This window comes from Lates calcarifer, linkage group LG10, assembly GCF_001640805.2.
Source record: "Lates calcarifer isolate ASB-BC8 linkage group LG10, TLL_Latcal_v3, whole genome shotgun sequence".
NCBI lineage: Eukaryota > Metazoa > Chordata > Actinopteri > Centropomidae > Lates > Lates calcarifer.
This window is the reverse complement of record NC_066842.1, coordinates 23866104-23889885: the sequence shown is the minus strand read 5'-3', so window position 1 is coordinate 23889885 and position 23782 is coordinate 23866104. Positions and strand designations below refer to the sequence as shown.

At 40.3% G+C, this 23782-nt stretch overlaps 1 protein-coding gene across 1 annotated transcript; it reads right to left on the bottom strand.

The window, feature by feature from the left end:
- Positions 1–808: 808 nt before the first annotated feature.
- Positions 809–11532, bottom strand: olfml1 (olfactomedin-like 1). Its single transcript, XM_018704186.2, has 8 exons — positions 10983–11532; positions 10350–10453; positions 10039–10229; positions 9689–9792; positions 2797–2988; positions 2071–2251; positions 1820–1979; positions 809–1231 (listed from the first exon to the last, which is right to left on the bottom strand). Exons 1-8 carry the CDS (start codon positions 11109–11111, stop codon positions 1075–1077), a joined length of 1218 nt encoding a protein of 405 aa, XP_018559702.1. The 5' UTR covers positions 11112–11532; the 3' UTR covers positions 809–1074.
- Positions 11533–23782: the final 12250 nt, after the last annotated feature.

The following is a 23782-nucleotide window of genomic DNA, read 5'->3' as shown; positions in this document are numbered from 1 at the left end:
TGTGATGTCTATAAATGATCTGGAGAGGTGGGGAAAAGGGCCTGAAGTATTGTCTATGACATTAAACTTTTTGGTGTTCAGGATAAACTTAAAGATGAACTGATAAATGCTTGTGTCTGAGGAGTGCTGTACGTCATGAGTCCCGCTTCAGGGATCGGACCCCAAATCTGCTAATTGACTGGGGAAATATCTCTGTTTATTTTTCAGATTTTTATTGTTCTTCATGGGTTAAATGGATCACAGACATTGGGAAGGTCCATGTAAAGCCTAAAAAATAATTTGTTTCATTAATTAATTTTCTTAATCTGCTTTTTCCTGTTCACAGGAAAGAAAGATTATTATGAATTTTGCTTGGTTTTTGCCGACCAGTCCACCTGGCCAGTCAGGTAGACCAACAGACACATCTTGGCCTGACTTGGTTACCAGCCATACCAAGGTGGCCAACAATACTGACAAATCAGCAAGACCAACCTGATCAACTTGTCCAGCCTGGTAAACCAACTAAATCAGCTCTGTGAATATTCTCATTCATCCAGGTCATAGTTATCCAAGGAAAGGTTTAATCGAAAGCAACTGATCGATTAAACCAATCGATTAAACCTTTCCTTGGACAACTAAATCAGCCTTTAACACCAGCTAAAACCAGCAACCATGTTAGCTGGTCCATGCTGTTTTTTCAGCAAGAACACAACAGCTTATCTAATGAGACATTATTTCTAAAATAATTCTCAGCTGTGCACCACATGTGGACCAGCCTTTCTTACTGTAAATATTTGCAATTGTTCATTTAAAGCAATGAAAATACCCATGACATTTCAATGCTTTTTATTATGGTGATACAAAGTATAAAGTCTATACATAAAATGCTTTTGGGTAGACATCATCTTTTTGTGATTAATAATGATAAAGGCAGCATCCATTGCCAGCAAAGGATCAGAATACTGATAAACAGTAGATTATAAGATACTCAACAATAACTTTCCTAACTAATGATGTTATAAGTGATGTTGATTACATAATTTTGGATAATCTCTGAAGTGGTAACACACGTTTTAAAGGATGAACAATGTATCTTCATTCTGCAATGACTTGGTCATTTCTGCCTGTCTCCACTTTGTATATTGTCTGGTAGCCATCATCCCAGGCATACAGCTGTTTGTCTCCAGGGTGGTAGTGGATGCTGCTGTGACTGGTGTAGCGCTTTGGGAAGAACATCACAGGACTCTCATTGCTGCAAATGCATGGCACAGAAAAGAGAAAATCTTTAATTAGCTGCTGCTCAGTTAGGAAATGGGTTCAGTTGAGAGAGAAACAATATGTTTTAGAAGTCTAAAGTTAGAGAAACCATGGCCAATTATAATTATTGATAAATGTATTTGCATGGTATATGTGTGAATATGAAGTTTGTTTTCCTGTGTCTGCTTTTCTGAGTATGTAGATGTTTGCACAGAGGTAAAGCTATATCAAGGCTATATCATTTGTATTTGTCTGTGTATAAACCAGGTGGCATGGTGGTGCAGTGGTTAGCACCATCACCTCACAGCAAGAAGATTCTGGTTACGAGCCCTGGTACTTCGTGGCGAGTACTCTGGCTTCCTCCCACAGTCCAAAGACATGCAAGGCTAATTGGTGACTCTAAATTGCCCATAGGTGTAAATGTGAGTGTGAATGGTTGTTTGTCTATATGTATTGGCCCTGTGATGGACTGGTGATCTGTACAGGGTGTACTCCGCCTCTTACCCAATGACAGCTGGGAAAGGCTCCAGCCTCCTGCGACGGATAAGTGGTATAGAGAATGAATGAATGTGTATAAACCTACCTGTGGATGGTATCGTGAATGTCATAGAGACACTGTATGGTGGAACGTCCTCCATAGCGTGTGTTGTACACCACGTAGAGGGTCCCACATATTAGGAATGCTCCTTCTGCATCACGACTTCTACACTGTGTATCCCAGGTATACTCTACTGCCAAAGTTCCTGAGTTATATGAAAAAATTGCTAGTTATAAATCAGGTCTATTATATATATATGTATATTCATGCATATGCAATAGGGTGGTAATCTCTACCTTTATCCAGTTTGGTAATGACCAGGTTTCCTCCGTACTCAGGATCAGCATGGATAACCCAAAGGCCAAGTTCATCCACAGCCAGGTCCAGAAAGGTGTTAGGGTTCAGACTGTAGACTGGGAGGCGACCTGCTCCTGGAAGAAGTGTGCTATCCACCACTGTACCATTCAAAAGGTCTACCTATGTGCGATGTAAACCAATGGAAATATACAAATTCATAAATGGTCATCAATAGTTTTTATTTCCACATGGTTGAGTCAAATATTTTTGTCACAACAGAATTTAGAAAACATGCCTTTTCCCAGTAAACTTTCTGTAGCAGTTACATCTGCTCAGAAACGCTCAGAGTTTCTTGATAAAGTCAGCTCAGTTTACTGGAACAAAATTGTTTCTTTTGGCATCGTTAGCTTACTGACCTCAACTAATACAGAGCAGTAAAGGAAATAGGACAGAAATGAACTCAACACTACACCAACACTAAGATCTTTGAAATGATCTGTAGTCAGTTTCCAACGCTGCAGAGATGGTGTACTCAATACTGTACTGTTAGGAGTCTTATATTTCATTAACTACTCTCAGTAACTGTTGCCAAGAAATATGAACCCTCAGTGACTGCTTGATACCTTTTTTTATTTTACAAACACAGTGAAAATCAAAGAAAAAGTTGCATTTATGGGAATATGCATGCACAGTTTTAGGCTTTGACTGCTTATTCAGTCACCCACCTTCAGTATCTGGTTGGGTGTATCTGCCTTGTGATAGTAGAGGAATCCACTGTAGACCACATGACCTGTCCCCTGCCACTGGAAAGGCAGCTGCACCACTTTAGCTGGAGGAGTTGTGCTCCTATCCGTGAAGCTTTGCAGAGAAACATACTCCAGCAGAGTGTTGTTATGAATTCCACTGAGCAGGTAGACCTGAAATATTTACATCTGTGACCAGCTGAGAAGTGAGAAAGAACAATATCGTGCAACTCAGCCTTTACTTTCTTGGTTAAGCATAATGATGTAATGATATTCTTAATTTATGGCAGTCATGCAGTTGGTGTCTGCATCTGCTGATGGGAGTCACTCTGAAATGCAGAGTTTAAAAAGAGCAAAAAAGCTATAAAACTTTCCTACAATTCAATAAATCAAAAGTATTTCTGAGTTCACCACAAGATTAGAAACACCCAGATGACCAGACCACAAATGCTCATGTGCTAGTCTCAGCACATGCTGCCTACAGCCAGCCAGGACAACAATCTGATGGACTGACCTCCAGTCCTCACCCTCAACTCCCAGCTGTGGAAGCCACTTCTGTACTAACAGACCATCATCATCCAATACTGTGGTCTACCACAACTGTACTCATCACCACGAGCAGCAGTAAAACACCTGGTCAGAGACAGGTCAGACTTTTGAGCCTGGATATGAGTGTCACGACTTAGAGGCAATGTGACTTCTGTGACAGTGGCAATCTCCACTGTACTCTCAGGCTCCCTGGTCTGACTGTTCACTGGCTCACCAGTAGGGGGCAGCTTGTCTTCAGTCAAGGCAGCAGCAAATAGTGAGTCCAACAGGTTGACTTCCTGAGCCTGCTTATGGAGCACATCTGAATGTTTTTGTGCCAGCTCATCGGGCTCAACGACAGAGATGGGAACATTCATCACCTCTGGTGAGGGATATACTTTCCCTCCAGCAATGTCATTCCCCATGATGAGGTGAACACCCTTGATGGGAAAAGACGCACAAACTGCTACCGGGAAGAAACCAGCAACTAGCTTGGATTGGACATGAATACGATGTAGGGGAGCAGGTACAAAGCTCATCCCAATTCCTCTGACAACAGCACTCACATCACACACGGACTTACTATCCAGAAGCAACGCACTAGACAGGATAAATGATTGCGAAGCACCAGTATCGCGCAGTATGGTAACTGGGTACTCGGCCCTCCCAGTAAGGGACACAAACCCTTGTGAAATGAAAGGTTTGAAACAGGCATCAGGCCCTGATGGAACAGTCAATGTTGGAGCCACTGTCTTTATCAAATCCATACCTTTAGGTGGCATAGGAACAGCAGACTGCTGTTTGCATTTCAGCGCTGCACAGTCAGCAACCAAATGACCGGGTTTGTGGCAGAAAAAACACTGTCGTTCTGCTTTTGGATTGGTAAGGGAAGCACTGGCATAGAGAACCTGTACAGACGAGTTACCAGATTTTTGAGAGGGGGCACCAGTGGAAATTATGTCCTGCTCTGAGAACCTGGCTTTGTGAGTGAGGGAGAACTCATCAGCCAACACTGCAGCTTCTTGTAAAGAAGTTACTTTTTGCTCATTCAGGTAAGTAACTACGCGCTCAGGGACACACTGCTTAAACTCCTCCACCAACATTAGCTCACGCATAGAGGTCACATCACTTATAAATCAAATAAAATTCCCTTCTCACTTGCGAAGTCAGCATACATTTGGCCTGGGCTCTTCCTGAGACCCCGGAAGCGCTGACGATATGTCTCTGGCACCACCTCATAAGCACGTAATATCGCGCTCTTAAGCTTTTCATACATTAAACAATCAGCGGCAGACAGTGAAGCACAAACTTCCTGAGCTTTACCGTAAGCTTACACTGCAACAGTATCCCCCACACCTCCTGAAGCCAGTTTAATGCCACAGCCAACCATTCGAACGTGCTGAAGTACGTCTCCACCTCAGACTCACGGAATGCAGGGACCAAAGAAATATTTTTACTTATGTCAAAAGAGCTAGATGAGGCCGCCGGCGGCACATTAACAGCTGACCTTAAGCTGGATTGCAGTTCTAGCTGCCACATCCTGATGGCTGTTTCCGCCTCCAGTTTCTTCAGTTCCAGCTCCCTACCAAGCTTAAACTCTCGTTCTCCCTCCTGCTCATCCTTTTCCAGCTGGAGGCGGGCAAGGCAAACTTTTAATCGAGCCTCCAGCTTTGAACCAGGGCTAGACTCCACTGAAAAGGAATCAAATTGTGAGTGTCCGCGGTTTCCTCTCAGTCACCACAGGTAAACCGTGAGTAAAACTGATCGGCTGTGCCTCAACTGACTCTACCATGGGAGAAACATTATGGCCTCCCGCACAGCTATCATCTGCGCACTCAGCCATCTCTACCGGGTTGCCGTCCACCAGTGAAGGCACCGTAGCTACATCCGCAACACCAGGAGGTCCTGCCAGTGTTAGGCTAAGGATGCCCCTAGCCACCAGCGCCTCTAGCACAGTGGCTTTCAGGTGACTTTTCTGCAAAGAAAGTGACACTGGGATGCCGTGCTGTGCAGCAATCTCAAATCACACTTCCGACAATCCTCTAACTGTGCCAGTGTTGGATCAGCTGTGAACGCACTAACGCTAAACTTTGCCATCCTGCCTGACAAAGCCACAGCCACACCGACTGACACACAACTCCACTTACCTACTAGAACAGCGAGCAGCAAGCTCCAAACAAACTGCCACTATGCACACACACCTAAAAAAAAACAAATCACTCCTAGTCTACCCGAGTTTCCAAAACCTACACAATCCTGCACCAACTTCCCCGGTTCCTACCTAACCAAATACTGTACCTGTTCTGTCTTCTCGGAGTGTGCCATGCTTGAGGTGACTTTAAAGGCTGAACTTCAGCGGCCAGAGCCCTGAAATACCTACCCCCGCCAGAGAATCTTATCCCTGTATGGAGTTACTCCTAAAACAAAAAAGGCAAAATAATAAAAGCGTGCCCGATGGAAAAACTGAAGTCAGCTTAGCTGGACACTCACCTGACTTAACCGGGAAGCCTCGTGCAACAAACAAAAGGATTACGGTTAGACAACAGCAGCACTTACACAAGTTCCGACCAAACTCCCCGTTCCTACGTGTTCATGATATCCCAGACGAGCCAACCAATTTGTTACGTTTATTTGTTACTACGGGGTAGTCTAGGGTTGGAGGAAGCAACAAATAAAGAAAAAATATCCCGGGAGGGAAGAGAGCAAACAAGGACAGAATCAATGTATAACCGAGAAAAAAGTGTTTATTCACAAACGAAAGACACTGATGCTCAAACAGAAGAAAAACAACCAAGGGACCAGGATAAACTACAATCAGCACACACCAGTGCAAAGCAGGCATAGGTAAATCAAAGTTAATCAATCCACACTCCACTCTCCTTTCACAGAAAGGGAGTCCACCGGAAGCCACCACTCCCACACACACACACACCCGATCGGCATTCAGAGGCCCACACTGGCCACAACTGGTGTCTCTCTCTCTCTCCCTTTTACTACTTCTGCTCCTGATTAGGAGTGGATGTGAATTCAGGACAGGATGATCACCTGCAAAGAGAGAGGGAGCGAGAGAGCATAACACACACACACACACACACACACACACACAACCAGCAGACACACGGCTGTTAACACTAGGGCTGTAACAAACTAACAAAAATGATACCACAATACACCCAATAATTTACATGGCAATGACTATTTACTTACTGACCATCAGGGAGCAGCAGAGCAAGTTGTAAACACACCACCATAGACTGTATATAAAACTGTATCTTTATAGACAGTCTATGCACAACGCTCATACTTCATATTAACCAGAGGCCTGTACTGCGAAGCGAGGTTACTAGCTTATCAGAGTAACTTCAGGACTAATTTAATGACAGCGGGTGTAACTTCCGGGTTAACGCGTACTATGAAAGGTGGACAGGTTTTACCTGGGGTCTGCTGCCATGGTAATTTACGCTGCATCTCTAAACTGCTCAGAGCAGTTTATGTTCGTGGTTAACTCGGTGTTACCGGTGTTACTTCTACCTAAGCTCCGCCCCTGGAACAACCAATCGATATTGGCACAACGACTGAGAGAGGCTGACTCCGTAGGACGGGGGGTTGTCTAAAGACCGTCAGTTTCCAAAGAAAAGGGAAAAAAAAGAGAAAGAGATGTGGACCAAAGGATGGTATTTTTTATGCTCAGTATTTTCTATTTCCAATTTCAGTTATCATAATCAGTATTTTTTTTCTCACAGTTAAGCAGCAGAATTGACCGTCGTTAGTGTTGCATATTTAAGCAATATTAACCGAGAGGATGTGCTTTAACTTCATCATGCGCAAGCGCCTCGGTCCTGACCGCATCACTCTTGTGCTCAAATGACGTATAATATTGCGAGTATAATATTGCGATTATACAACTATTACCAACAAAGTAAAATCTGTTCATGTTGAGGAGCAATTTGCTCTCAAAATTAAAAGGTTTTAGCGAGTGTTTTTCCCGTTTCCATGGAAATACATGGGGTCTAATAACTGGAACACAATCAGTCACGTCAGTGGACTCCACTAACGACCTAGAAATGATTTTCTAGTCCCAGATGAGTGAACTCTGAGCTGACGTTAATGCTTTATCAAGGTCTCAGACTTTACTGAACTAAATCAACAGCCTACTGCACAAATGAATGCTTACTCTTATCAACCACGTTATAACAAAGACGCTGTATTTATTTACTCACACAGATGTAGCTTCTGCAACCGCAAACTTTTATATGAATTTTAAGTTATAGCACCGTGTCACCGGCACAGCTGATGGAGAAAGCCGAGGCGCTTTGCTCAAATGACGTTAAAGGACACCTTCGAGTGTAATATTGCGATTATACAACTATGACCAACAAAGTAAAATGTATATGGCGGAGTAATATTTTTGGTGATGAGTAAGGTGTGCTGTCATGCTGATTTGAGCACATTGTTGTATGATATGTTGTACGATTTGAATCCTTTAGATGGGGGTGGGAGGCATTATTGTCCTGAAAGACGATATAATGCAACATGTTGTTGTAATTGTAGACTACAGACCAAAACATGCAGTATTAATGATGGGAAACATGAATGTGTAGCACTTTATAGAATGCTTATACTTCATCCTGACTTGTTGCCAGCTTCTGGTTTCCACTGGCACTGCAGCTGAAATACTGTTAAAATGCTCTTAATACTGAACATAACAGCATTATGTTCATATATATACAGCCTGAGTGTTCTAGGTAGAACATCACTAACAGTGAGTAACAGCTTATTTTCAGAATTATGACCCACCAGTTGACTATAATCCAAGTAATCTATATATTACGTGTCCTTACATCTCGCATTACAACTTAAGATTCCAGAGAACATTTGACAAGCCTCTCTGGCAGCTGTGATTTTCTCTTTAGATTCCTCATAAACTGACAGATTTAACGTGCACTCTTCATCTGAAAATGTGGTGCATGCCCTTTTGTGCACACACTCAATCTCCGATTAAGTTAAAACCGACTCAGTTTATCAACATCTTAACCCCCATCATAGTACCTTTTAACACAGATTGAGGCAGCCAGGGTTTGTCAACCCTGACTTTCCTTGATAACGCCGACTTAAATCAGAGTAGGTTAAACTCCCTTCCTCCCTAGTACAGGCCTCAGGAAAGAGGGCAGATGGCAGTAGTACGAGTGAGCCAAAATATAAATGTAGCAGGTGTAGTGTAAAAAGCCAACAGCTGTGTGATGTGCAAGGACTAAAATACCTAAGAGAGGATCTTGCAGCAAGCAGATAATCTTAACATTTGTATGAGTATGAAATAGTAGTATCATTTACTGTATTGAATTGTATGATTCAGTATTGTATGATTCAAATTGTATGATTCAAAAAGTGATTCAGAGAAAAACATGTGTTACATGTATAGATGTTAGGGTTAACTGAATATAATGCATACCTTGTATGATTCATATTAAAGTGTGAAAAAGTTAGATACTTTTTAAAAATGATGCTAGGAGAGAGTTAAGAAATAATGGTGTTAAAGTAAGGGATAACTTTGTTTTTAAAAAATATAATCAGGACAGGCTAAGACATAATGGTGTTTGACAGAGAGTGTACAGGTTAGATGAGGACAGGGCCAGCTTAACCTGACTCAGCAAAATAGTTTAGCAAAAGGAAGAATCCATGTACTCTCCACCACCGAAGATGTGGAGCATTTGAACATAAAGGTGTATTTGCAAACAGGGACCAAGGACTAACAGTTAGATAAAAACCAATGTTTTACTGGTGTAAACCAATGAAATGATCTAAGAGGTGTGAAAAGTCACAGCCAAAACAGTATATATAGAGAGACAGAGCCAGTACATTTTTGGGGCTCTTCTGGTGTGTCATGTATGCACTGTGAATGGTTCCCGGGTTTCTTTGTCGACAAATAAACTCTGTTGCCTTGGACACTGCCGTCTCCTGATACTTTTTGGACACCTGAATCAGGCTGAAGAATTCTGATCATAGCCCAGTGGTTTGGGACTTCTAACCCAAATCCACCTCACGGGCTGTAAAACCAAAACAGTTAGCTGAAACACTGTGTAGAGCTGTGTGGAACTGCAGAACTTACCATAAATCTTAACTAAAAATGCTCATTGGTGGTTTTAAAAAATGGATGTGCTAATCCAGAGTGAATTAGCCCAAAAAATACAATTCATTTTGACTGTTGGTCAGTGATCATATAACAGCAGCCCCACAGCCTGACACTGAGAGAAAGATAAGCACAGTCTGCTGCCTAGAAAGAAAAACTGCTCTCTATTGTAAACATTCCATTATTACTGTAATTACATCATCTTTAAAATGAACAGACCTTGGCTGATCCTTCTGAGGGGTCCTTGAACCAGGAACCATAGGTGTCTCCGGTCTTCTTCACAATCTTGAGAGACTTGATTTGACTCAGGGCTGAGCTGCAGTCTGGAGATGTTGGAGAGAAGGATATGAATGAATGGGTTGAGCTGCAGCACAACATCCTGTACATTATGTGTCTGTTTCTATTTGTTTGGCTTGGATGATCTGTTCTTTCACTTATATAGTATTTTGTTCTTTTTTCTTCCCTGTCATTCTCCTCCTCCCATAAGTCTAGTCTAGACAGATAATTGCTATAATTGTTATCAGTACCATTCACACATTGTACACTGTAGGCTTACACTGTAGGCTTACCTTTGTCCACTTTGATCTTGGCCTTCTTCTTTAGCTGGTCCAGTTCTGCAGCCTTTATCTGTTGTTCCAGCAGAGCTTCCTCCATCTCGATGTCAGACTGGGCGGGGATCTTGTTTTCTAGATACTCCAACTCTCTCTCCATCCGGTCAACACGCACAGACATGCTGTCCACCTGGCTCCTTACCTCTGATCTATGGAGAAAAACATTACTTATTTCATGTACGTTTCTTTCAGAAACTACTGTAGTTCTTTCATTCAGTCACTTTATTCATTCTTGTTATATTGTACATTTAGGTTTCAAACAGGCCTACCTAAGAACACTGAGAGAGGACAGATAACCCCTCATTTCAGAGGAGAGGTCATAGGTCTTCTGGGTGACACTCACTGTGTTTTGCTCACATTGATTCAGACGCTCCTGATTTCATTGTCACAGAAAAGAAGTGTTATAAACACAGGTTTAAAGCAAGAATAGCACATTATTCCTCTTAGCTGAGGTTCATTACAATACACACAATTTGCTCAATACACTTGTTTTTCTGCTAGAGGCTTTCTTGGTCCGGTATGGCCAGTGGCTCATGGTGGCTAATGATATCTAATAGGTATGATTTGCTGGGTAACTTACATTGAGTTAGTAACACTAACACTGTATCACTACACTGTAGCATTTACCATTACACTGTAATTGTCAGATAAAGTTACATTGTCTGACTGAAAGCACTGATGCTGACATTAAGGACCTGAGAGCTCCCTGAAATTAAGTACAATATAGTACCCCAGAAAAGTTAGCTTGGTTTATAAAGAGCAGTACAAGACAGTAGAATATACTCCATATGTCAGGTCATGTATCCTTGACATTGCAAATTATGTTTAATTATAAAGACTGCAAGGAAAGAGGTCGTGGATAAAGATATTTGATGTCATATTGAAGTGCAACAGCTGCCTACCTCCATCTGAGCCAACCTCCTCTCCAGGTACTGGATTATAAAGGCATCCTGAGAGGAACCCTGGCTCTGGACTGAACCAACGGTCAGACACAAAGATAAGAGAATGACAGGAACCACTCTGCCTGACATTACTAGCACGTCTGTCAGTAACTCAGCACTGAAGCAACTCCAGCAACAGCTTCACTATTCTAGTCTCTAAAATGCCCTGTCAGTGATAATGAGACGTTTCTTTAGTGCTCCTGCAACGTACAAGCAACTAAAAGAAAAAAAGAAAAAAAGAGAGATCCATATGGCCTCAGTCACAGTTTTCAACAGTCTTGCTGTGTTGAACAGAATTCTTGAAAGTCCTTTAATGGCTGAATATTCCTTTTCCTCTTGCCGTGTTTAGTACATATTTTTGTCCTGTTTGAGTTGTAGCTCCAGAACTTTGTGTCTTGTTTCTCTAATCAGTCGTTGCTCCAGTGGATTTTGGATCCAAGTGAGCCTCACCCACAGCTCCTCCCAACTCTTCTCTCCTACAGTCCCTCTCTCTCTGCCTCTCTCCCACTCCTCCCCTCTCTGGAGTTTGTGCATTTGAGGTATGAGAGAGCAAACCAATAGAGGAGGAGGAGGGAGAAAAAGTGAGAGCTAGAAACAACCAAGACAGTTCATACCCTATTGGTCAATCCTGCAGATTTACATTGTAATACTCTCCAGATGGCCCACTGACACGTCCTCAGTTCTCACACAGACCAGAGGATGTTCAAGAAAAACTGTTAACTAGGCTATGTAAGAAAGGGGATAAGCATTGTCTAATCTTCTAATATTCAGAATAGAAAAAAAATCTTTCTTCATCACTTTGCAAAATACAGTCTGTCTACATAAGACTACATCACTATTATTAGACACAAAGAGCATCCACTGCCAGGATAACAGGTTTTATTTTGATACTTAGTCACAAAGCATACATTAATACAGTTGCATGGCAATTTCTCGGCTCTTAATTCTAGACTATGATATAAAAGACATGTTACCATCCAAAATAATCATAACCTCCCAAAGTAATAATTATTCTGATTCGGAATGAAGACTGAACCGTGAGAATGCAGCTAGTCTAATATTCAAAATAAAAGGATAGGAATTCTGACATTTTTGTCAGTGTGGTGTCTGGCCTAATTATCATTCCTGGTGATCCAGATAATATTCTGACTGATTCATGTGCAAAAAGTTGCCACTGCCATCATTGGTAATTTATGGTTAGTTGTTGTTTTATCTCCATCTGGTGCTTTTTAGAGCCACCTGGCTCTGTTTCCTGAGCTTTTTTTGTTATGACAGATAACATCTGGTTGGCAGCTTTCAACACTGTACAGAATGTGGTGCATATTAAACACAGAGCTTCAATTAGAATGACAACTGTATGTGAACGAGACAAGGATAATAGAGGACAGGGCACTAACATGCTGACAAAGTAACACAGATCCTGTCCTCTAAATTTCTTCTGTTGTGATCTCCAGTATCTTATCTTTGATTAGGCCTCTGCAGTTATATCAGGTTCCTACCAAGAGATGGTGCCATATCACACACTACACACACATGACATACTATACAGCCTTACAGTAATGGGCCTTACCACATCATCCCCAATACAGCCACCCACTGCTCCAAACCATTTTACCTGTGGTCTGTCATTATAGCCTTTTACTGAATCCTCTGTCTGATGCAGTGGTAATAATAAGGTGCCAGGAAAGCACAAAGGTACTGTGAGCCTGCTACAACCTTTTTGGCTTACATTAAAATAAAACAATGTGCATGTGCGTCTCTTAATCACAGGATTAATGCTGTTGTCTATGAGTAATGAACAGTTTGAGCGAAGTGATTTTTCCTTCTCAGGCCATTTAATTTGAATATTCCTTTGAATATTCTTCAGTGGCCCACAGGCATAAAACTATGCTCTATATCACAAGAGAAAATGCATGACTAGAAAGGTGAGAAAAAGCTTAATGTTGAGTAGAGAAAATATGGCTCTGAATGTCTTCATCCTGTTAACCATTTTGTGACCCCTCCAAATCCATGCTATGTTATATTTCAGTAAGGCTTATATATATATTATATCATTTGACTGTCATCTTCAAATCAGTCAGAACTATATCAAATTAATCACACCTGTGGGTACAAAGTCACCCTTTACACACATGTTATGCTTTTACATTACAAAAGCTGATGACATAGATACATTCATATTGACATTCAAAAACTATGATTGGTTGGGTCCAGTCTGTAGCCTCTCATGTCAAGTCATAGCAAGAATTTAGAACATTATGATTGCCCAATCTGACAAAATGACCATCTTTAAAGGCATTTTTTTATGTTCCTACAAAAGGAGACATATATTGTGACTTATGTTTCTACTTAAAGCAGCTTCCACAATAAAATACCTGTATGCTGATTCACTGCCATACAAGAGTTAACCTGCTGCATTTGTTTCAGGGAGTAGGTACCTGGGAAATCTAAGGTAAGGATTTAACTTGTTTTAGGGTGATGGGAGTACTCCTAACCATCACTGTGTAACCTTTTAGCTGTGTACAATGCACACATGCAGAAACACACACCTCAACTACATGTACACACACAATGCAATGTAACCTCATGAAAGATTCATCACAATTTGTGGAGGAGACCTATAAAATATCCATAATGTCTCAGCAAGACATCTAACTGGGTTCACATTCGGGACTGACAGGGATAATCCCCACAGCTCTGTGTGTGTGTGCGTATGTATGAGTGTATGTGTATGTTGATATGTGGATGATCTTGTATTTATGAGTACAGTATGTTGTTTGCTTATATTTACTGTATGCTTGTATGTATGCAGTTTACATGTGTTTGTGTATCTGTGTGTTCACATGGTTGTTATTTTCATTTTTGGTAATATACATGTTTCCATCTATATGCACTTTTATGAATGTGTGTGTGTTTAGCTGTTTATGATGGGGCCAAGGTTTTACACGTGTTTACATTTACATTATGTTGGTATAGGTTTGTCTGTGTATGTGCATGTATACATGAACGTCTGTGTATATTAATGTATGAGTGTGTATGACTGTTAATGTGCACTACTGTGTGTGCTTTGAGTGAGTGATGCCAGCTTCCCACCACCCTCTGTCTCTTGACCTTTCCTGCCGGTCTTGACAGATGATGAGGTTTAATGCCAGCCAGACAGGTGCCGCCTGAGGACAGCTGGCTCTGTAGAGGCTGAACTGAGACTGTAGGGTACAGAGAGTGAGGAAAAAATACATCCAACATATCACACTCATAGTCCTCACTCTTACAATCTGTCAGTGGTATATGTTTTTTCAGTATTTGCGTATAAGAAAGCCTAGTGTGGATGACATAATGAAAAGCAGCTCCCAAGCAATTGGAATTCAATCTGTGCTCTAGCCAACTAGCATGCTGATTCATGAAGATATTCCTACCACTGATCTTCACTGATCAGGCCTAAATTTGGAGACTTCTGGCTATGCATTATACTATTAGACTTTCTGCAAAGGAAATCACATACAAATTTCCTTTTTTTCTGGTTAAAAGGTGTATCTAGTAGTCTATTTTTCATTGTTGTATTGTTTGGCAGAATGTTGTCAGTAACTGCATCAACTAGTCTGTCAAGTGAAGAGGTTCCTTTATATAGCTGTATTTAGATATAGTATTTAGTTGATAGTATGTATAACTGTAGGTAATAGCTGACATGTACTCTCTCGTTTCTTCCTTGTTGTCTTCTTTGTCTTCTTTATACAAGCTGTGATGTCAACATAAAAATGTGAATGGCCACTGTTTGGTTTGGTTTGTCCATTTTGGGCCAATGTAGAAACATGGTGGCACAACACGGTGAAAGAGGACCCATTCCCTATGTGCATATATACACTTTGTTCACTTTGCACCAACAGCGCTCTAGCGAGGTCTACTACTTGTTGACTTTATGCCACAGTCCTCCTGGTTATTAATATCCTTGTTGGTGCTAATAAGCCATGTGCATTGTCTAGTCCACTGTTCATGGCAAAGTGTTTCTTTGTTCCTAACATTGTTTCACAATTTCTCTCTGACGTTCCCTCTCTATTCTCTCCCTCACTCCTTCACTTCATATGTCTGTCTGTCTCTCTCTCGCTCTCTCACTGTGGGTTGTCTGACTTCCCACGGTTGTACTCTTAAAAATTTAATTACTAGGATGCTCCCCAGTGCAGCAAGTTGAAGTGAATGCCATGTCACCCCTGGTATAGAAATTAATTACGGTTTAATTCAAGTACATTGTTACTTCACTGTATAGTATTTCCATTGTCAGGAACTTCATCCTCTCCCCTCCTTTATTTCAAAGCAAATTAGTCTCATCTGCATTTGCATTTGTTAGTTAGGATATGTTTTGCATGCATGTGTAAATATATAAAAAAATTTACAAACCTTTTGAAGAACTGGAGCAAACATCATAAGGCCACAAGTAGGTTAATCCCACAAAGATTCAAGCCTAATAACAAATGAAAAAATATATATTATGCCTTCATTCTCAAGCATACTCTCTATATTAGAATGGAAAATAGAAACAAATGCAATAAATGCCCACTTCTTATCTGGAGTCTGAGGCTTGGTTTCAAGATGGCCGTGTGAGCATTTCTGTCTCTGTCTGTTTCTGCAGATCTTACAACTAACCTGTGAAAAAACAATTTGGATCTGTGTTCTTAAAATATCTCTGCATTGTTAGGCTGTTACTTTGAGATCTGATATCTATCTCTTTCTGTTTTACCATTTAGATGTTACGAAATTCAGACCTTCAGCTGTTTTAGGATGCAGACTATCTGTCTGAGTAACACAAAGAATTTCTACCACACTTTATTTCTACTTCCAGCTTTGGCAGTGCATTATTTGGTACCCAATGCCAGTTTTCCATTTTAGCTTTTAACTATTGACTCTACATTTTAGCTCTTGTTTCTGCTATTTTCGGCATTACTTCAGCAATTTCTTCAGCTTTCAGCATTCATGCTGCATTTTCTTCAAGAAATTCTTTTTCTAGCTGTAATTAGTATTAATCTAAACTAAAATGCTTTTTAAATTGGAGCAAATAATATTAGAAAGTAATCAGTTCCACTGGCCTGGTTTTGCCTTCTCACAGCACGTTTAGTCAAATGTATCTATCAGTATCTATCTAACAGTATGGATCTTCCTTAGCATTTAGCCCTTAGCATTTATTTTCCTATAGGTCTAATATACGGTTTAGAACTGTAACAAAATCAGACACCTTAATAATTTTGTCATCCATACATACAGTATGTAACATGAGGCCTGTGTACACCTGTATACTCATTTAATATTAATCAAAAAAGCTTAAATCCCAAAACTAATGTAGACATGATTTCAGCATGTGACTTCTTGTCATCTCTTGCATCATGTTTTCATTGACATTTACTGTGTGCAAATGTAAAAACCACTTTTGCTTAATTTCCCAGTGAAACTACCCGGAAATGATATTCTTTTATCTTTGTCTTTTCATGCCACTTGCATAAGGTTTTACAATTGAATGGCAAAACTGCATTTTCATACACATTGATAATTATAACCCAACAGAGTGCTCAACTAGTTATAGTATTTCAGTCTCTCTTGGATCATTGTTTTGGTTTTACAGCTCATAGCTTTAATGCTTTAGTGATGTGGAATTACCACTCCACTCGATTGATTGTTTCAGCATCTTTAAGCTGATTGTTTCTCTTTCATGGTTCAGAACTGTATTGGTTAGTCTCAGTTTCAAAGCTCTCATTTACTTTACCTTGTTTCCAGCAGTAGCAGGCAGTCGTTTTGAGAGCAAAAGCTCTGATAAACCCACTGAACATTACTTGCCCTGGTTGGCAGACAAAGTTAGCAACAAGCTGCAGAATGCAGCAGAGCATGTAGCTAAAAGCCAGATCAAAGTCTCACGTGTTGGTGGAAACCAAATCAGAGCTAAAACAATCTTGTTGCATTAAGTTATGGGCTTAAAAAGATTTTGAACTGTAAAGTGATCTTCACAAACTACAAGTCTGTAGTTGTAAATCGGTCTTAAATTGAAATTGAAACAGAAAACTGCTTAGTTATTTACATCAGGTAGGGGAAAGCAGGCATAAACCTTGTTTGAGATATTACTTAGTATTTGTCTAAAAGAAGTCACCAATGGGATCATTTGTCATTGTAGATCAATATTTCAGTGCAGCCAGCTGTTAGGCCAGACACAGGGACAGATTAAATAATGAAAGAGGCTGAAAGATATATCACCTTACTTTATTATACAATACTCATGCAAAAACTTGTTTTGACACAAGATACCCACTTGCTTACATGGTTAGAGCCATGGTTTGTGTTTGGGATTTACTAATGCTAGCAAAATAGGAATCATTTGTAGACAACCCTAGAGAAAGAGAGGGGTAAAGAAAATGCCTTGTTAACAGCTCTTGGAATCTCCCTCCTGAGCCGCCCAAAGCGCTGAAATGAAATGAAAAGTCTTTAATCATCATTCCATCACACTGACATGATATTTGCTTACTTGTGGCAGTCCTAATGTGAGCAATGTTCCCTCTAAGCTGCGCGCCTGCGCAATCATGCACTGCTCCCGCTTTCTCCGCGCGCAGCAAAACTATGTAGCACATAAAATTACAGTGTGCGACAGTGTGCACGTCTGATGTTGCTCACAGTGGTCCAAAGAATTCTCAGGGAGTTTGTGTGTATGCTCAGACACATGAAAACTTAGGGGGAACATTGAATGGGAGTCTTGTCATGTTCCACATCAATAAGGCTTTTTCTCTCTCTTGTTGAAATCATACCTCATATCCATTCTAATGTTTACTCATGCATTTTAACACATTTTACTGTTGTGTGAGCAGTTTGTGTAAATGAAAAGCTTATTTATATTTTTGGGAAACAAGGGAATTCCCATCATGTTTATATCTGTGAGTTTAGTCTCTTTTTACATTATCCCTAAGCAATGCGGCTACACCACCTAACTGGTAATTAACATAGCAGGGACTATAATGTATGTTATATATAAGTGGCATTTCTGTTCTGAAAAGGAGGCGCTCTGAGTAACAAGGTCCACTGTCCCTGCTGTGATGTAGGACATTAGTTGCTATAGAGATTAGAGTGAGGTGTATAGGTGTACAGGTGAAGGAATGTAATAGTAAAGTTACAACATGCCTCTCCATAAGTGCACACACACACACACACACACACACACACACACACACACACACACAAACAAAAGCAGGGCATGGACAGAGTCTGAGTGATGGTTCCTGAAAAACATTTAAAAGATAATTCTGGTTTATTACAATTTTTTGTAGTTTTCACCATCTTTCCTCACAGAAATAATAACATTGTATTGACCAACTGAACTGATGGGAACTAGAACTTCATTATCACAATCACAAATGTCTGACAAAACTACAATACTGTTAGCTAACTGCTAACATAAGGATTCACCCTTAGAGGATAGTGAATGTCAGGGGAAAAACATCAATCTATCCTGTAAAGCTTTTTCATTGGATGAGTCAAAAATTTGACCTATTGGTGGCTGTATTATTAAGCTCCAAGCTGTTTAAATCAAAGCTTTCACTGCTGAACTGCTAACTTTTTCACAACCTGTCTTATTGCTTTGTGTCCTATCTGACTCTGTTGTTACCTTGTTCTCAGAGCTTAAGAATTACTTTGGTGAGGGAAATGTTAACAAAATCAGTATAAATGAAAAAAGTTATGTTGAGTTGTAATATCCCTCAAGCTTCTGAGGCACACAGACACATACAGGCAGGTATAGTGTTGCCATCAATTCACATGTTTTTCTGGGCAAAGAATGGCTATGTGTACATAAAGTATCCCCTGTCTTGCTTACATTCAGTCATATCCTCCTGAGACCCGGCCCATTCATTTATGTCCTTTATAATGGACATTTTGTTTACCTTTATCTTTCTTAAGTATTTGGAGTTACCCTTCCAAGCCAAAGATATAATCTGCTCCTTTTTTCTTGTTTTCTAAATTTAGTTCTATTTTCACACAGATATCATCCTGTTGTCCTCTACAATGGACATGCTGTGAAATTAAAATAAAAAATATATTTTAAAAAATTTAAATTGTAAGGTGTTTTTTTTTTGGCCCAAATAGATAGGAAATCACACAAAAACAGAAATTGTAAGACACTTTTTTCCCTTGGTTCTCAGGAGGATATAGTATACAATCTATAAAGTTTTTGCAAGATGATGCAACAATCCATGCATTCATTATTGAATACATAAATTGCATTATGTGCTTCTAAAGACATGCACATTATGATTCTAGCTTAATTGGCTGGCTACTGTATAAATAGCAACATGGAAGCAAACAGAGCTGTACCGATGCACTGAGATTTCTTCAACGCATATAGCTCCATCAGGGTCTGCTACTGTATCTCGGCCATAACAGCACTCCCAGTAAAGTGCTAATGTGAGGAGTTCATTTCCACTGTGGATATGCAGGAAACCACACCCTGGTAATGAACAAGTGCTCTTATTCATTCAAGGACAAACAACCACACAATCAGCAAGGGATGCAGCTCACTGACGTGTGCTGTGCATCCAGGTGCATCCATTTATCCCTGTTGAGCATTTCACTGGGAGAATATGTCAGAACAGATGTTCTTTTAGGTTTATGAACTGAAGAAACACACACAAAGATAAATTTACTATCTTACAATGTTTCAGGGATGTTTGTCTGAAGCCTATTGACAGTATAGAACTTATTATGAAAAGCTACATCCACTGTAAAAGGGATCTGTGAAAAAGAAAATGTGAACATTCATAGGAACATTGAGGATCATGGGATTTCTTGAGCTTCATTCTTTAATGGCCCTTCTCTAATCTTGTCTCAAATTGAAAAGTGAAAAGCAGCCTATTAATTTGTATCAACTCTAATTATTCCTTTCAATTCACATTTATGCAACATCCCCTCTAACCTCTCTTACCTTAGTTCTGGATCTTATATGATATTTATCACAGTAAAACAGCTGGCTTTTATCCTCTATTTCATTGCATTTCCTTCATATATTTGATATTACTTTGCCAGTAGCCCGTTAAACACTAATTAGGATTGGGACCTGAATGTACAAGCCTTGGTTGAGAAAAAAGATGATACTCCTGGCTTCATGGAAACTTGACTGCTATTGGGACCTTCCGCTTTGACAGGAAAGTAAGCTCCGGTAAGAGCAGAGGGAGAGGTCTCTGCATCTACGTACATACAGACTGGTGCAATAACAGTAGGGTCATACACACTCATTGTTCCCCCTACTTAGAGACAATAACTGTTTTGTGCAGACCCATCTATCTGCCCAGTTCACGGCAGTATTCATTACTGCCATCTATATACCGCCAGATGCCAACATCAGCGAAGCATTAACCCAGCCATATGCCACCATAAACAAACAGTTGCAAGCTCACCCAGAGGGCGCCTTCATTGTAGCAGGGGACTTCAATTCAATTCAGCTCAGTTTTATTTATCTAGTGCTGAATCACAACAGAACAGTTAAGCAGGGTTGCAGGAGCAGCAGGAGACTTGTCATCTCAGATCAGACTCTACAGCTCCAGAGGCAGAAATACCTGCAGAAAGAGACAGAAGAGGAGAGAGAGACGGGAGAGCACAATACTACAGGAAAGGGAAGATACTGAGTTAGTAACATGTATTTATGGGATATGAATAAATTCTGAGAGAAAGAGAGAGAGAGAGAGAGAGAGAGAGAGAGAGAGAGAGAGAGAGAGAGAGGGGAGGGAGGGAGGGAGGCACAGTGCATCATGGAATATCCCCCAGAAGTCTAGGCCTATAGCAGCATAACTAAGGGATGGGTCAAGCCTGAGCCAACCCTAACTATAAGCTAACTTTTATCAAAGAGGAAAGTCTTAAGCCTACTCTTAAAAGTGCAGAGGGTGTTTCTGCCTCCTGGACCAAAACTGGGAAAAGGTTCCACAGTAGAAGAGCCTGATAGCTGAAGGCTCTGCCTCCCATTCTGCTCCTGGAAACTATAGGAACCACCAGCAAACCAGCATTCTGGGAACGCAATGTTTTAGTGGGATTGTAGGGAACTATAATATAGGATGGTGCCTGACCATTAAAAGCTTTGCAGGTGAGGCTAAGGATTTTAAATTCTGCAGAGTCTTTAGAGACTTGTTGGTGCAGCCTGATAATAATGAATTACAGTAGTCCAGCCTGGAGTTAACAGAGCTAGTTGATAATCAGCTTTATGATATGTTATCCAGGACAATTAATGTTAAACTCAGTGAATCCAGGTAACCCAAAGATAGCTGCTTTATGATACAGCCCCTGATCATTATCTGCACCAGTTGTTTTTTCCTTAAGGGGAAGCAGCAAGGCAGAATTAGGACAGATAACATTTAACCACTACATATTTCATTACAGTCCAATAATGTAAAGGATCAGGATACATCAAGATCTGTAAACTCAGGATTACATACAATTGGTGCCAAAACAGAGTACCGATTCATTAGTAATAAAGTTTTCCTTTATCCCATGTAGTGAAACTGCATCTTTTCAAAAGAGCAGGCTCACATCCAATAGTTGTAGGTCTTACATTCTACAATTAGAATGTATCTAATTTGTGAGGCCCAGTGATAGTACATTATACTGGGAAGTGTTTTGGGAACTCCCCCTTTGTCAACAGGTAATTCAAGAAGCTTTATTTATCCCAAGGGAAGCTGGTGGAAAAGCTATAACCACCATCCGCTGCTGACTTGAACCGGCAATCTCATGATTTATAGGCAACTGCTCTACCCATTGTGCCACGGAAGACCACAATTATAATAACTACAATGTCTGGAGCTTAAATCTTGAGTGTTTACACTCCCATACAAATTTACAAGTTTCATACTATGTAATAAACAATTTAAGAGGAACGTAATTGATGTGGATATAATAACCTCTGTAAAATATCCATCTTTATAATGGCAACCTGTCTAAATAATGATATTGATAAAGGACACCATCTTTGAAGATCACTTCTAATTTTCTCCACCACAGGATCTAAATTCATTTTTTTCATATCATTAAATTAAAATAAATAAAATGCCTAGATACCTGGACCCATTAGGAGACAGCTGAAAAGTAATGTATCTCAATAAATCACAGTAAATTCCTTGTGATTTCCCATAATTAACCTGAAAAATATGGAAAACAACCCATTATCTTGACAGTAGCTGGGACTGAGAACATAGGATTACTCAAAAATAAGAGAACATCATCAACATACAGAAAAATCTTTTTTAAACCTTGTTTGGATATTAGTAACTTCAACACTAGATCTAATTGCTTCTGCTAAAGGCCCTGTTACTAATACAAATAATAGAGATGAAGGACAACCTTGTTTTGTACCTTTGCTTATTGAGAAAGGAGAAGACATTGTCCAATTAATAGAAACTGTTGCAGAATAAAGCAGTTTGACCCAATCAATAAAACTCTCTGAATACTCCCACTCTATTTGATTGAATGCTTTTTCCACATCTAACATTACCACTAGAGCATTGAGTTTCTTAATCTTAACATACTCTAGTGTCCTGATATTCGAATATGAATTTCAATGTAACCAGTCTGGTCATGTTCCACAATTTTTGGTGTAATAAGATTAAGTCTAGATGTAAGTAGTTTGGCTAAGATTGTACAGTCTATATTTTGGATAGTTAGTGGGCTATAAGATGCTGTATCATCTGGATGTGTTCCCTTCTGGGTCAGATATTATAGACCTATTGCATTTCCAGTTAAATCCCTTTAAATTATTATTGGAAATAAACATACATTAAAAGACAGGAACATGGTCTCATATACAGTGGTGGAATAAAGTTTTCAGACGCCCCATGCATTTGTAAGATATTGCATTAAGAATCACTCTTAAGTCTTCAAGTGCAATTTCTTTTAGTACAGTCACAGCCAAAATACGAAACCAATCCAAAGAAAGCGATTAAAAACTTAAAATTGATTGGTTCCATAAAATTGCATAAGAAATTTTGAGTATTGGGTCATTTTGGTACCAGTGATCCACTAACGAAGGTCGTGCTTTTTATTAAAAGACACAGTATTTGTTGCCGTGCTTTGAGTCTATATAAAGCCAGCACATTTGAAAGTTCTTCAGAGACAAAAATGGCTAAGACAAGGAACCAAATGCAGGAAACACACCTGAAGATACAGATTCTCAGTGAGGAAGGGTACAGCAGCCACCAGATAGCCAGGAAGTGCAGATGCTGTCCTTCAGCAGTTGGATACACTCTGCAGAAATACAGACGAACCAAGAGCTTGGAAGACAAACCAAGGATCTGGGCATCCAAGGGTTTCTTCAGCAGGAAATGACCACATCCTGATCCGCATGTGCAGGGAAAACTGCCGAATGACATCACAGGAGCTTCAGCAGCAGTGGTCAAACCAAACTGGTGTCCAGTGTTCCACCCGCACTGTACGTGGCCAACTTTTAGATCATGGCTTAAGGTCCTAAGGTCAAGGCTGTCAAGAAGCCCCTGATCAATGAGAGACAGAGGTTAGCCTGGCGTCGTTGGGCCCAAGCACACAAGAACTGGACAGCCAGGAATTGGAAGAAGATTCTGTGGTCAGATGAGTCCAGCTTCCAGCTTTATCCTCCTCCTGATAATGTGAGGGTACGCAGAAGGCCAGGCGAAGCTTTATCTCCAGCATGTACAGTACCTACTTTCAAGCATGGTGGAGGCAGTATTGTGCCATTCTCAAAACCCACATACTCGCTTCTGCACGTGCACTGTTCCATCGAGGTAAAAACT